At 42.3% G+C, this 16,507-nt stretch overlaps 1 protein-coding gene across 1 annotated transcript in view; it reads right to left on the reverse strand.

Moving 5' to 3' along the window:
- Positions 1-16,008, reverse strand: part of SPATA7 (spermatogenesis associated 7) — a 75,803-nt gene extending 59,795 nt beyond the window's left edge. Inside the window, exon 1 of the mRNA XM_054972287.1 lies at positions 15,910-16,008. Coding sequence (XP_054828262.1) covers positions 15,910-15,961 — 52 coding nt within the window. The 5' untranslated portion in view covers positions 15,962-16,008. The remainder of the gene's footprint in view (positions 1-15,909) is intronic.
- Between the last annotated feature and the right edge of the window lie 499 nt (positions 16,009-16,507).

Raw genomic sequence — 16,507 nt, forward strand, 5'->3', positions numbered from 1 at the left:
ACGCATTCAGGATCACACTCAGACTCCTCACCGTCAATGCAGGCATCAGCTGCACTCTGTCAAAAGGCGAGAGCCAGATCCCCATACCCGTTCTCTCCCCTCCCCGCACCTTCATCTTACTTCTCCTCAGCCTTCAAAATGTATTCTGTATGACTTTCCTCCTCTCCACAATTTCATTTGAGTATATTCTCTCCCCTCCCCTCCTGCTCACTCTCAACCTTAATCCCATGCCTTGACGCTAGCTTCCTGCCTTCTTCCTCTGAATACATCATCACTTGGCTCCTTGCTGATTTCAATGTCCAGGTTGATAATCCCTGCCCCAGCTGCTTCCCATCTCTTTCCCCAGACCTCCTTTGATTTCTGCCTTTAGACTACATGACCCCGGCCAAGAGTTTGCTGCTGCATTTTGTACCAATTGATGCTTCCAAGATGTCTTCCGAGGCAGCCTTATTGCAGTAGTCCAATCCAAAGATTACAGTAGCATGGATCTGCATGTCTAGGTCAATGCAGTCTAAATAAGGGGCAGGTTTACAAGTTACATGAAAGTGAAAGAAGGTGCTCCTAGCACCAACACTGACTTGTTTATCCATTGACAAAGCTGGTCTAAATTGACAGTACTTTGACATGATACCGAATTAGATAGAACTGGATTTGTGATAAGGCCTAAAAATGCATCCCTTGCTCTGACATCCGTTTTGCTTGGTGATGTTCGCTTTCCAAACCTCTCTCAATGCTCCCAATTCCCACATTCTCAAAAAGTCAACTTTTGACTTATTCCCCCTCTTCAATACCAATTTCTCTTCCACTGTTTTGTTTCCAAATTTGCCAAGTAGGCTGCTTTCTTTTGCCCTCTTAACAGTATCTCCTCCAACTCCTCTCTCAACTTACAAATAAGCTTCTTGACTCTTCATTCCATTGGAAGCGCCCTTACAAAAATCACTGATAATCTTCTGATTGTCAAATCCAAAGATCCCACTCTGCCCTCATTCTTCTTGGCCTATATTTGGCATTCAGTACAGTCACTCACTAGCTCCTGCTTGACTACCTTCACGGCTTAGATATGTGTCTTCAGCTTGTTCTCTTCCTACCTTCCCAATCACTCATTCAACACCTCCACAAGGGGAAGATCTTCCCTCCTACTTGATATCAAAAGAACAACAAAAGAACAACAAAAGAACAGAAAAACCTTTAAGGTGCCGCAAGGTTCCCATTTCATTTTTTTGCTGTAACAGACTAACACGGCTACCCTTTTAAATACTCGGAGAGGTCTTAATAACCACTTAAAAGATGATATACTCCATTATGAGAGCTCTTTCACATGCTTTTACTGTTCACAAAATGTACGTAGATCCAATTTTACATCGACAAAGCCAAAAATAAAAAGGCTATAGAAAGTTTCCATCTATTCCCTAGGAAGTTTCAACAAAAATCGGAAGGAATTATCACATTTGTCACAATGCATTTATTCATTAGGCTGCATGCTAGAAAAGGGAGCTCCTCTGATGAGAAGAAGTTATTGTTTTCACCACTGGCTGAGCTGCTCCAGACACTGGAACACGTACTGCGTATAGTTGAATTTTTCAATTCTAGAATTCAGCTATGTTGATACTATTTGCTGTTATTGACAAATATTAGGTGCCAAACCAGCTCTGTTACTGTAACCATCTTTAAAGAATAGTTTTGCATTTGGATTAGTAGTCTTGTGTTACTAGCATGAACACCTTCCCTGCTTGGGAGCATCTTCTTTCCTAAGTTCCCCTACATTTTCTGAATTTGCTGAGTGCTACTATTATGAGAGCCAGTTTGGTGTAGTGGTTAAGAGCAGCAGGACTTTAATATGGAGAATAGGGTTTGATTCCCCACTCCTCCACTTGAAATGAGCTGGGTGACCTTGGATCAGTCACAGCTCTTCCAGAGCTCTCTCAACCCCACCCACGTCACAGATTGATTGTTGTGGGTATAATAATAACATACTTTGTAAACTGCTCTGAGTGGGCATTAAGTTGTCATGTGAAGGGTGGTATATAAATCGAATCTTGTTGTTATTATAAAACCTTGCTTGCCTCCCCCCCTCCCCAACGTTTGGAGCCTTCTGAGAATTCATCTGCTGACACGCTACAATTTAGAACAGGCCTTGCTGACAATCATATGTATAAATTTTATTATTTGTAACCAAATTGCTGTAAAAAGAAATTACCACAATGGGGCGGGGGGGGGAGGCAGGAAGAAGAGGGAAATTAGCTGTCTCTCCTGTGAGTACAAACATAGTTATACACAAAAGTTTTTTTCATTGCTGTACATAACTGTAGTTTGTACGAGAGTTTAAGATGGTGTGCTCTTTCTCTCGATGGCATATTTGGGAAACAATCTACTCTTCCTTTCAGGTAAATAGGCTACCAATGAAGGCAAAAAGGAAGGACAAATTCACATGCAAGTGGGGACGAAGCAACAAATTGCATGCATGTTATAATTTTCTATTTTATTTGCAATGTAAACAAATGTTCAATAATGGTTATTATTGAAATTATGCTGAAAACTATGCTGCATAAATTTCTCAACAATAAAAAGAACAAATAGCTTTCTGTGAAATCTTTTCTCTTCGAAAGCATTAATCAAGATTGTAGGGTACATGTATTCTGCCAGAAATGAATCCTGGATGTTATGCTTCAGTCACAAAACTTAGCTACAACGTAAGTATGTGATATCAAACTTTAAGTGACCATAAGAGCAATTTTAAGCAAGCCTATTCAGAATCATGCTAAAGTCTATTCAACGGTATTTATTCCCAGGTAAGTAAGTATCCTTAGGGTTGCAGGGCATGTGTTATTTTTTCTCTAGTCCTTAATTTTCCTGATAGGACAACAGATAAGCTGCCAAGCTCCAGGTGAGGACTGGAGTTCTCCCCAAATTACAACTGACCACATAGATCAGTTCCCCTGGAGAGAATGGCAACTTACGAAGCCGGATTCCAGGGTATCACACCCCTGCTGATCTCCCTTCCCTCTGCAAACTCTGCCCTCCCCAGACTTCTCCAGGAATTTCTCACCCTGGAGTTGGCAATCTTAAGAGGTGAGTAATTACTAGGCAAATTTTGGTGAGAAAAAGAGCAAGGGGTACTTTGTATTCTCTCCTTTTCTGTGAGATGTTGTCATACTGTTAATTTTTTTTAAAGATTAAAAAATGAAGTATGCACTTTTGTACATTTTACTGTTTGTTACTTTAAAACATGTTTACTACCACCAGGAAAAGATGGGGCCCTTCTAGGAACCAACATCCACCAGCCATTTGTGTGCTCTTTATACACATTTTGTACTCTGCTATCGCCTCAAAGTTGCAAATGTCTTCCACAGAAAGCAGCCCTTAGGCTCTCTCCTGGAAGCGCAGTTAGAAACTGTAAGTTTCTTCATTTGAGGTTTCAGTCATGCCTGTGGGCAGATTTCAGCAGAGGCACAATGGCTGAACATTTTCAAGATAATGGACATGAGGAAAGCAATGTTAACACATTTTAACCTTAAGCGCTGAACCAGCTTAGACTTGAGAGGAAGAAGCGCTTACCTCTAACAAGGTTTCAGGAGGTTTAATACGGCATCAGATCCGTAAGTCAAAGCACCATTTCATTACCATAAAGAAACAAAAGTTCTCTTTTTATTATTCTTTATTTTGAAAGACACCTTGCGTAGGTTTTTTGGAGAGAGAGCATAAAAACATTCTACTATAAATAAATAGTGGGCTGCATCCAGAGAGAAAATTGGCCCGCCCCTTGTTTAAGTATAAGCGCTTTCCACATACCAAGGTACCACTAGATTCAAGCCACAGCTTTTTTCATTTGCACAAGGTGCTGGAGGTGGTGGGGGCAAGGCAAAATCCCCCCAGCATCATGATTCAGAGCACATTCTAATCAACCTTTTTTGTCTTGGGAGCGTCTACATTTCTGCCCAACTTAGTGGTTTTACTGACTACTAGCACAAACAATTAAACAGGACTATATGCTGTTTTCTGACAGGGGCTCAAAGTGCTTTTTAAAGAAGGTTGTTTGACACATGTCAATAACATTGCTACTGTTATTATGGGGTACCAAAAAGCAGCTGCGAAACAAGTGCTTAAAGCCTCTTGCTTTGGTACACTGTTCAGCCCAATCCTATGAATGCTTACTTGGAAGTAAGTCCCACTGGGCTTGCATAAGGTTGCATCATCTTGACTATATCTAAGAATAGACCTTTAAAAGTGCTTGAGGCTCTTGACCTCTGCTGAAATCCCTCTACCTCAAACCTGCTGCTGAAATCTCATCATTACCGCATATCTCCATGTAGGCCAGGGGTGGCCAAACTGCAGCTCGGGAGCCACATGTGGCTCTTCTAGACATATGGTGCGGCTTCCAGAGGTCTCTTGAGTATTACCATGGCCATACATTTTATTTTATTTCCCTCCCTTCCCTTCTTTCTTTCCATGTCTTTCCCTCCCTTTTCCTTCCTTCCTTCTTTCTTTCCGTGACTTTCATATTTTCAATAAAAATGTTGGGGTTGCCAGGTCTGACTCAGAAAATACCTGGGGACTTTGGGGGTGAAGCCTAGCAAGGATGTGACATCATTTTTTGAGGTCACTTCCAGCATACTGCACCAAAACCCCACCCCTTCCTGTGATGTCACTTTCAGGACACTCCCCCAAACCCACCTCTTCATCTGAAGTCACTTCAATGCATCATGTCTTGCGGCTCTCAAATATTTGACATTTATTCTATGTGGCTCTTACATTAAGCATGTTTGGCCACCCCTGATGTAGGCTAACACTGCAGTACAATATAATGCTATGACAATGAATTTACCCCAGAGTTAGCTAATGTTAAATGGGAGTTGCTCTCCTTTTCTTTGTCTGCATCCTGATTCCTGGCAGGTTTCTCATTCAGAAAAAGAAACTCAAACATCATTAAAGGCTCGAGAAAATAAAACTGATTTTTATCTTTCCATAAATATTTGCCAGGGAGGGGCTGTTTACTTCCTCTAGCAGGCTGTTCCACAGAGTAACTGCCATAACGGAAAAGGCATAGGCTCTGGAAGTGGAGGAGGTAGAATGCCAAAATATTGGCTTTTATGCTCTTCTTTGCAGATATATAAGATAAAAAGAATTAAGCCAAACCAGGCTGCCTTCCTCAATGTGAGGTTAATTGGCTACCTTGAGCCATGAGCAAAGGTGGGTTATAAATATTTTAATTAATAAATATGTCTATCTAACACTCAGCCTTCTTTGTTCCAATGGCTCAGCATACATCCAAGTTTTTGTGGCCCTAGCAAAGAACCTTTACTGAAGTGCAGTTTGTTTTGGCTAAAGTCACATATATCTAAGAGTTGAACGGAGTTAATTACAAGAAAAATTGGCCAATAAATCTGAATCCTGGAAGGGACACTAAAAAGAACGACTGCGGGGATGAAGCCAACGGCTTGTAACTCATAATTTAACATAATCTTTGGACTGTTGGTTAATGAAGCAACATACTCTTGATTAAAGGTCAGTTTGCACTTCCAATTTAGAACTTCTGAAAGGAAAGATTGGCTTAGCCACAAAAATCTTCATGAACAGCAGGTGAGAAACGTTCATGGAGGGTTGTCAATCAATGGCTATTAGACCTGATGGCTAAATGGAACCTAAATGTTAGAGATTGTACTCGAAATGCCAGTTACGGGGGGAAGGGGGAGCAGTAACAACAGAAGGCTTTAGCTTCTGTACCTCTGGTCTAAGCCTTCCAGGGCATCTAGCTGGTCAATGAAGGATACAGGATGACATGCTCTGGAGAAGAAGCAAACAGGGGCAAGGAAAGCCACTGATGGGCACTACGGCACCCATTGGCACCATGATTTGAATTGATGGATTAGGCACATGTGATATCACCAAGAAGGAGTCCCATACCCCAACCGGGGGGTGGGGGGAATACCCTGTGCTCCATTCCTCTGTAAAGAAGCAGCAGAAGAAATATTTTTGAGAACCCGTTGCGTACTTTTTAAAAATCCACAAGTTTTATCATAGAGTTTCCAGCTATTTCTAGAGCTACTGTGTTGCTTCCTGTTTTTTTTTTTACCAGAAGTGACGCTGCAGGCAGCACCACTGCCCACCCTTTATCCCCACCCACAGCCCTCCTGCCTACCTCCAAGCTACATGAGAACTATGCTCATCTCTCCTAGAAGAAAAGGAAAACTTGAGAGGGGGTGGATTTGAAGAGGTCAGCAAACTTTATTAGGGATTGCACTTTTTAAAAAAATATATATGTAACTTTGTACCTTCAGAATACTGACCGTATGAAACTGCCTTATTCTGAATCAGTACATTGGTTCATCTAGTTAGCACTGTCTACTCTTTCTGGTGGCAGTTTACCAAAGTCTCAAGTAGAAAAAGGGTTTTCCTAAAACATGCCGGTTAAAATCTTTAACTGGAGATGCTAGAAATTGAACCTAAGTCCTTCGGCATGCAAGGATTCTGTTTTACCATACAGTCAGTGCCATTTCCCTTTGTGCACTTCCATCATCAACACACATTCAACCAGCGGTGCCAAAGATGCCATTTGGGTGCACCCTAACCTGCAAAACTATCACAGTGATCTTCGGTGCACGGAGTGGCTTTAGCAGAAGGAGGATTCAGTTATTTCCTCAACCATATCATGCAGCCCAGTTTATTGAACAAATTAGATTCAGAGTAACAAAAATGAAATCTTAACCTTGCTATGCTTTTGGCATACCTACGTATAATTAGAAGAACTGTATTACTATGAAAAGATCTGTTTTAAAAGATGGTAGGTATCAGTTATTGCCACATGTGCTGTGAAGAATCTTCATAATCCATTATACAGCTAAGGACCACTAATACATTTATCAAAGAGGATTACATGTTCTCTCATTTATCTAAAGCAACAAGCTAACAGATGTAGTAAAATGCATCTGCAAAGCACCAAAACCTAATTCTTTAACTGAAGTCTAATGAATATACATGAGCTTTCAAATGTTCACCATTTCTATTTCTAACTCAAAGTTCTGATGATTAGAAAAGGGCTCCTTAGATCCAGAGTTCTGAGCGTGAGGTATGTTGTCCTATCAAATTGTTCTTAATTCTTAGATAAGCCACCTTTAAAATTCTTTCATTTTTAACAAAATGTATGTATAGAATGCTTTAGGAAGTGACGTTTATTTTATTTATACCCCACTTTTCTCCCCAAATGGGGACCCAGAGTGGCTTACAACATCGTTCTCCCGTCACTCTCTTTATCCTGACAACAACAATCTTATGAGGTAGGTTAAACAGAGAGAGCGAGTGACTCAAGGTTATCCAGTGAGGTTCCATGGAAGAGTGGAGATTCAAACCTGAGTCTCCTGGAGCCAAGTATGACACTTTAACCACTGCATGACATGGCTTAACTGGACACCTCTTTCAAACCTGTGCAACACTTTATTGAGTGCCAGTGTCAAGCCAAAGGATAATTTTTCATAGGGTTTTACTTCACTTTATTAGGCACCATTAGGCATGGTGTGGTCCCTTTTTCTTAATCGCTTATTATATTTTTATGACATCCTTCTTCCAAGGAACTCAACATGGCTACAAATGTGACTCTCTTAATGTTTATCCTCACAACAGCCATGTAAGGTAAGTCTGGCTGATGGAGAATGACTTGCCCAAGGCTACTCAGTGAGGTTTGCTGCTAACAGGATCCGGAACCTAAGTTTCTCTTGCACAAGTCCAGCATGACGCCACATTCATTGATCATGCTGGGACAAGGATGAACTCTCTCAACACGCCTACTCTTAAATCTGCCTTAGGGCCAACCTAGAAGATACCGTATCTCTGAGCCTGCCATGGGGTAGAGCCTGTTTTTTACTTTTAAAATCCACTGAGAAGGCCCAATCTGCCAGGGACTACTCTGTGAGGGGATGATGGGGTCCGAATGGCTTGGCAAGGGAAGACAGAACCACTTACCGCCCCCCTCCCCCACAGGATCAGGCCCCACAATGATTTTAAGAGTTAAAAAACCAGGCTCTAAAATGGTACCAGTACCATCCAGTTTGGCCCTCAGATGTATCTGCTGAGGTCTCCACAAAAGTCCAGAAGGTAGCACGGTTTCTAGTTCAGGCAGTGAAACAGTAAATGGTGTTAAGCACATGTGTAGTTAGAATCACAGAGCTGGCCGAGACAACATATGGTAGTCTAGCAATAGGAGCAGAACACTGTTCCCGAGATGGATTTATTAGCTACAGATAAACGAGTTTGCTGAAGGTCAAGAAGGCAGTCCTGTACTTAAGTGCAGACAAGTGCCCTGTTGAACAAAGGTGGGATTAATGGTGCGTAAGAACAGCAGGACTCTATGAGCCTAAATAAGTGCAAAATTCAGCTGCATGAATAAGGCACCAAGATCTGGGTGAAAGTTACAGAAGCTAGAGAAGGGACATCATAATAGGGAAAGGCTATTTGGACAACATTTTCTAAAACATTCAGGCTAAGGTTTTGATCCTTGTAAGATGCCAGGGCTGGGTTCTGGCATCTGGAAAAGTTTCAGCTGGTCAGAGCAGACATACAAGATAGGCATAGAGTTCATTCTACAAGCAAGGAGCCAAGGGCATCGGCTCAAATATACCCTCTCCTCTCCTACTGGGTGTGGTGATCCAATGAAAGATTAGCAGGATTTAAGTCCAGTGGCACCTTAAAGACCAACAAGATTTTCAGGGTAGTACCTGGTTTCCTACGCATATCTGAAGAAGGGAGCTCTGGCTTTTGAAAGTCATACCCTGAAAATCTTGTTGGTTGTTAAAATGCCAGTGGACTCACATCCTGATGTTCTGCCGACGACGACCAACACCACTACCCACCTAAAACTAATGAAATACTGGTTTTTAAGACAAGCCATAGTTTGCTATGCCTGCATCTTAAGTCCTTTTCCAATGTTATGTTCACATGTAACAGAACCTGGCAACTGAACACACAATAATGCAGCCACCATATTATCTGAATGGGACAACAGGTATTTTGCACGCATGTACTGGACATGCTGTAGAACAGATCTGGAAGCAAGTATGGGAGATGAACAGACAGCCAAGAGAGAGAGGAAAGGAAACAGGACAAAGAACAGTCTGCTAAACTGAGCAGGGCAATCTAGTATCTTCTCAACAAGTTGCTCAGACAGCAAGAGTGCAACTTGTATTCGAATGATCTGGCAGGAAGAGCAGGTGGCACTCCTGGATCACCTGATTCCAAACTGAGGATGGTTCTGGACTACAGAGAATCTTCTAAAATGCTTGCAGTTTCCTCTTAACATTGGCCTTGATGGCATAAGAGGCAGCAAAATGGCCTAAACATCCGATATCCCTTTAGTTTAAACCAACCGATCCTTCCCATCAACCTTCCCACTCAAAACCACAGAATGACACAAGCAGTAGGTTCACTTCAATCAGAAAGCTAATATTTGAACAGCAAATACCTACAGAGGAGTTAAACAAGAAGGCCAAGCCACAAGCTGACCTGGGAGGGAGGGGGAGTCATTTCTTCTTGATCCAATTACAGTGATCAGTTTAATTTTGTGGAAGAACACACCTCACCAGAACAGAGGAAAGACTACAAAACCCAGAATTCTCTCCAATGCAAGTTCGGATGGGACCATATTTGGAGTGGCTAGTAAAAATTGCTTAGACATACAACATATGTGTAACACATTGCTGACACACACATGATATGCGTAACACCAGCCCTCCTGATTTTGGGCTTCTGGGTATGATTAGTAGTGCAATCTTAAACAGAATACTCCACTGAAATCAACGGGCTTAGGTAGATTAGACTCTGCACAGGATTGCACTGCAAAAATGCTGGATATGATCTATTCAGCCCTAAAAAGTTCAGGTCAAGCATATCTTTAAGAATATATATAAACCCCAGTCTCTTAGATGTTGAAGAAAGGCCTTGTTCCAAGATGCACCCGTTTGGCTGGTTATACTGTCAGTGATATAGAAAGGGCTATATTCAATAAACCAAAGCCCATCCATGGCCTTCTTTAAATTCTTTTAAATGGCAGAATTTTGTTTAGGCTGGAAATACAATTTAGGTCTCTTTTTTTTTTTTACTCTGCAATGAATGATTTTATTTGAAGGACTGTAATCATGTGTGTTTTTAACAGGAGCTGAATAGCTAGCTGTGTTATTGCAAAAATCTTGCTGAGCTGTACACTATCGAAAATGTAGTCAATACATTTTAAAAAAAGATACTCTAAATATCAACAGTGTTTTTCTTTTATAACTGAGAGCTATATGGCCCCTATTCACGCCATAAATATCACAGGTAATCAGCCTATAAGTGAACTGTCTCCTTTGCCACAGTGAGATTACATTTGTGTGTCACTGATTAGCAATAAGACTGCTATTTTATTAGTCTTTCAACTTTTGCCAAGTGCAGACATTGGGAGATAAACAGTCCAGTGCACACCACTAACTCTGAATAATAAAGATGGTTTATGGAAATGATTTTAATGCAAAAACATAAATAAAGCAGGTCTGTCACTAATGCAATTGGTTTTAGTGGAGTGTTTGTGCTTCCTTCTGTGGAAAACCATTCTGAATCATATAAATGTTAAAACATCCTAGAGATGTGGGACAAATGAACTAATATGAATTTCAGAAACTTTATTCCTTTGGAATCCTTAGCGATATTCCAACTGAGTTAAGATACTAGTTCACGTATTCACATGTGTTCCAGAGGTTCCCTGGAAACGTATTACGGCAGGGTTTCTTGATTTTTAATTCAATAGGTACCCGAAAGATAAGACATCATTTTGGAATTCTGTCTTTTATTTCTTCTATGTTACTTATAAATTCTTTTATCTTCAAGAAACCTATCCAAAAATTAGTAGCAAAATAACTACTTTTGCTTACTATGAACTTTTGGGTTTTACTTTTTCCTGCTTCTCAATTGCCACACACAGCTGCCGCTGGAGAGGGCAAACAAAGTCCCTAAACAAATCTGAACTGTAAATCAACCCCAGCATTGAGGGACAGTCCGAAGCACAACTGGCACTGGAACACTAGGAGGGCCCTGGAAGTCCTCACACTGATTTTCCATAAAGCCACCTTGAGTTGCTCCACAGGCAGGATTTGAGTCTAGTGGCACCTTAGAGACCAACAAGATTTTCAGGGTGTAAGCTTTCAAGAGTCAGTGCTCCCTTCTTCAGACACAAAGATACACAAAACCTATCTACAGATACGGGATCCTCTCCCAGCACCCTTCCGTCTTTAGGGCAAACAACCTAGCCAGACCCCTTTCCCCAAACACAAATTCCTGTGGGGAACTATAATAATCCAAAGCAACAAAAGTATTAGCCCACATCCAGTCCAAAAGTGTCTCCAGGTGCTCAGGGTTTCTACAGCCTCCCTGGGATCAGCCAGAAGTGCAAGAGAGAGCTGAATGTCATCTGCATATTGGTGACAACCCAGCCCAAATTGCTGGATGATCTCATCCAGTAAGTTCATGTAAATGCTAAAAAGCATAAGGGACAACATGTAGCCTTGCAGGACCCCAATGGTCAAAGGTCAAGAGAATGAGCAGAAGTTCCCTGGCACTGCCTTCTGAAACCTATCCTCCGGGTAGGACTATTATTACTATAAAACAGTGCCTCTCAGTCCCAACCTGAAAATGCAATCCAGAAGGATACCATGATTTATGGTTTGAATGCTGGTGAGAGATCCAAGGGAATCAACAGAGCTATCTGTCTATAGTCCTGTGCAACTCAGCCACCAGGTCTACCAAGGCTGTTTCAATCCCATAATTTACAGTACAATCCTAAACAGAGTTACACCCTTCTAAGTCCATTGACTTCAATGGATTTAGAGGGGTGTAACTCTGTTTAGGATTGCACTGTTACCTTTACGGCAACCCTACCTCAAATTAAGTATTTTCCTACTCCAAGGTCCAAGAAAACTCCTCAAGAGAATCAAGGTATGATTGAGCCTTTGAAGGCAGAAATCTGGATTTGAGAAAATTGTGTTGCTCTCTCTCTTCACCAGCTGAAGCAATGGGGGCACAATGGGGACACATTGGGGACACAATGGAGACACATCCCCTAGAAGTGGGATAGATGTGAGAGTGGAAGGCAGGAGATACAATAATAAATAATATTTCCTGCCGTGCTACTTTTGTATTATAGGCTCCACACATCCAGATATCCCTGCTATCCATGAAGCAGGAATCGAGTCCAGTTTGCAGAGGAAAAGAGGACGAGGGATGAGCTGAAAACTCAGCCCCTCAGCCAATGGCTTTGGCCATTCCATAAGCAGAAGCAAACTTTGTTACAGCTTCTACCAGAGAAATACATTTTTATAGTTAAGTAACCCAAATGTGTATATTTTTCAGTGTGTCATACATTTCGCTCTAAATACTGTAATTGTCAGATTGTTCAGAACTGCATATACAGTAGCAATACTGCAATACTTCCCATACAAGCTACATCAGGGAGATATTAGTTACAAAATCAATACAGGCTCATCAGATTAGGGTTGCCAACAAGCTTGGAGAAAAATATCCTGTTCCTTTCATAGAAGATGAATGGAATATTATTTACCTCTATGCCATGAAAAGCTTCAGCTGCCCATTTCCACACATTAAACCTCTATTAAAGGGACAGGACATTTTCCCGCAGGTCTGCTGGCAATCCAAGATGAGACTGAGAATATAAATACTGTATCTGTCTAGTATAGGTGGAGAGAATATTAGTTAATAGCCATTAATTAACAAATTCTGTTCTACTGACTGCCAGTTAAATATCAAGATCACTCTTGTGCAGTTCAGCTTTTCTCACACTGAATAATCAACTGCAAATCAGTTGAAGAACTCTTCACAAATGTTTAAATACTGTGTGTTTTGGTACATAAGTTCTTATTTCCAACTGTTAATAAAATCTGAATCAAAAGGTGCAATTATGCAGTTAAATAACCGCAATTTTTATGTTGCCAAAATTCACCGGGAAAGACAATAATCCTAGGAAAGGTGGAAGGCCCCAGATGAGATGGCTTGACACAATAAAGGAAGCAACAACCTCCAGTTTGCAAGATCTCGGACCACAACACGAGTGTCCAATATTTTCTCTCAAATGATGAATTGAAACTGCCAAAGAATTCAGCAGGACTTACATGTGCACAGCTGTATACTGAGTGGGAACCCTTTTTTAATAACTCACCTACAGCTGCTTTTGTTTCTGCTGAGAAGACTCATTGCTGGACAAAGAGGACATTACATGGAGCAATTGTATATTTGGGGGAGTCAAGCTATTGACAAGCAAAGTATTATTGACTTCAGAGTGGCATGAAAATATCTCTAAATCCTAGAGATTTCTTTGGCAAATACGATTCATTGTCTATAGTTCTCAAAACTGAGTAAATATTGCTTCCAAATGGTCTGAAAAAATTGAACCTATGGAGCTACTTTACTAATGACATCACTGAATCTGCACACGTGCACTGTCTGATAACCGCACAAAAATCTCTACATGTGATCATTACTATAGATCATGTGGTATACCATTCTCCAACATTTCACTTGCTTATTATTATTTAGTGCCTACAGCTATATGCATTATGATTAAAACGTTCTAAAGGCCTTGCCTAAAGGCATGGAGTCTAAAAGACAGGGGTCCCGTAGGGAAAGGAGCAGAAACAGAGTTAAAAGGCCCAGCAAAAGGAGATCAACAGGGAGAGAAACACAGCCCGGGAAAGCCCAAAAGAAGAGACTTGTTATTAAGAAGTCATTTGAATGCAAACAAAACTATATGAAATATTTGTAAAAGGAACTTAAATGTCATTACCATGTGGCATAGAACCAACCAATGTTGCTACACATTACATTCTGCACACAAATCTGCCTAACGCCATGTCAGACCATTGGTCCATGAAATACATTACGGTCTAACTCTGAGGAGGAGCAAACCACCATGTACGCCACCAAGAGCTCTTTGGAGGAAAGTTGGGATTTAAACGAGATACAAAGTCTACCCTAACTACCAGCTCTGCAAAGACTCAGATAGAGGAAAGAAATGTCAAGAGATTCCCAGACTCATTTCTAGCCCTGTTATCTCAGAGGTGCAAGCAAAATATGTGCTCTGTCACAAAGCTATGGGCCTTCAGCTCCTTCATTCACGTTCCTTAATTAATTAAGGCTAGAATAACCCTAGCGTATCTCTGCTGATCTTATCAACTGTGCCATTATAAATTGGAGTGTTGAGATAAAAGGACAGTGTGTTGCTCCTAAAAGATTATTTTGAGTTTGAACACGAGCCAGTATCTGTATTTCAGACCAACCAAGGATCTGAGTTTTGGGAAGTGTCTCTCCTTCCTGTCCAGAATTCCATGATCCTAACCAAAACAACTCAGTATGCAGGATAAGCCAGCAGGTGTCTGTGTAGGGCTGCCAATCTCCACGTGGGGCTTGGAGATATCCCAGAATTACAACTGATCTCTGGAGAAAATGGTTGCTTTGGAGGGTGGGCGGTATGGCATTATACCCACTAGGCTCCCTCACATCCCCAAACCCTATCCCCAGTCTCCACCCACAAACTCTCCAGGAATGTCACAATCTGGAATTGGGAATCCTAGATCAGTGCATGCTAACTGATTTATGGAGATAAAATTGCATTTGCTGGTGAATACCAAGCCTTGGACCACAACATGAGTGTCCAATATTTTCTCTCAAAGCCCCTGAGTTAATGGTTGTTGTGGGTTTTCCGGGCTGTATTGCCGTGGTTTTGGCATTGTAGTTCCTGACGTTTCGCCAGCAGCTGTGGCTGGCATCTTCAGAGGTGTCGCACCAAAAGACAGAGATCTCTCAGTGTCATAGACTGAGACACTGAGATATCTCTGTCTTTTGGTGCGACACCTCTGAAGATGCCAGCCACAGCTGCTGGCGAAACGTCAGAAACTACAATGCCAAGACCACGGCAATACAGCCCGGAAAACCCACAACAACCATCGTTCTCCGGCCGTGAAAGCCTTCGACAATACCCCTGAGTTAAGTTAGGTTAAATCACAAAATGATCCTTTTTTTTAAATACTCACACAATGATTTACTGTGCTGGCTGAAAAAGCATTGGAAGAACGGTAAATGGATATTTATTTATTTTTGTTACAGAACTTTTATTCTGGTTGCTGGGAAATGGGAATTTTGACTGGAATGGAAAACAAATTGGTTGAATGTAGGATTAAATTAGTACTCTGCCATGGGAACTTTTATCTTGAGTAGGATAGGTGGTGGGAAAAGACCATTTTTTTTTAATGTGCAAATGGTGGTTGCAGGCTTCATCTCAAGAGAGTATCTGTGCAACACAGCTTGAGAAGACTGATGGCCACAGAGAAGTACATGCTGGCAAACTCTCGCGGTCCCTGATGTGATTGGAACAGGTTCATGCATTCTAGAACTGCTCCAGCTACTTCATAAGATTGTAATGGAGCATTCTGGAATCCCTACGGACCTGGAGAAGCAGGGCATGTTGGGGCACATCATGGGGGCGGGGGCGCATCAAGCTATAGAGAGAGAGAGCTTCTCCAAGATCTTTTGCCATAATGGGGCAGGCTGGAGAACTCCCCCTCCCTTACACACACACACTGGTACGAGTGCATGTGTGTATTATGCATGTATATACATGAGTGCACGTGTGTGTTATGCATGTATATATTGCAGACTGGTGGGGATTTAAGCGACGCAGCCTAAAAATAGGACCCCTGGTGCAAGCAGCTCAAAGCTGGGACCGAGAGGCGCAGGTCTCCTTGCAAGCACCTGTAGGCCCCAAAGACCACGGGAGGCGGGGTAGACCCGGCAAGGCAGGCCGGGCAAGCCGAGGCTCTGCCAGCGGCGCCCCTTTCCTCTCCGCGCCAGGCCCCGCCTGTCCTCTCCGCACCCCTCCGGCTCTACCTGGGCTCCTCCTGCTGCTGCTCCAGCTGCTGTTCTCCATTCTCACGCCCATGCTTTTAGCCGGGCCCAGCCGGCTCCTCAGCAGGCCCCACGAGCGGCCCGAGCCCTGCCGGCTGCCAGCGAGCGGTGGCTTCCTCTCCCTCTCCCTCCGCAGGCCGACGGGCTAGGGCCTGGGAGGCGACGGGGTTGCTATGGTCACCGTCGCTCGCTTTGCAGCTGCCGGGAGTGTTACGTCCTGAGGCCGAGAAGGGGAGGGAAGGGGGGAGGTATGTGGAGATCCACTGCAGCCTAATCCTAGGCGAGTTTCCTCAGAAATAGGACCCGCTGAGGTAAACACGACTCGCTCCCAGGTCAATTGAGGGAAAGCTGAAAGAGACGCAACGTGTGCTAAGACGATTTGCTTCTGCTCGTGGTTTCCTTGACTGGCGATGCGTGTTTATTCAAAAATAAAACCCTGTTCATTCCAATGAAGCTTACTCCCATTTTCAGAGAATGCAAACTAAGTGAAACTTACTTCGGCATAAAAGTTCATAATAATGGGCTGTGTCGTTTTTTTCCCTGTCGGAATTCACAACAACCCTAGGAGGTAGGTCATGAG

This window comes from Eublepharis macularius, chromosome 2, assembly GCF_028583425.1.
Source record: "Eublepharis macularius isolate TG4126 chromosome 2, MPM_Emac_v1.0, whole genome shotgun sequence".
Lineage (NCBI taxonomy): Eukaryota > Metazoa > Chordata > Lepidosauria > Squamata > Eublepharidae > Eublepharis > Eublepharis macularius.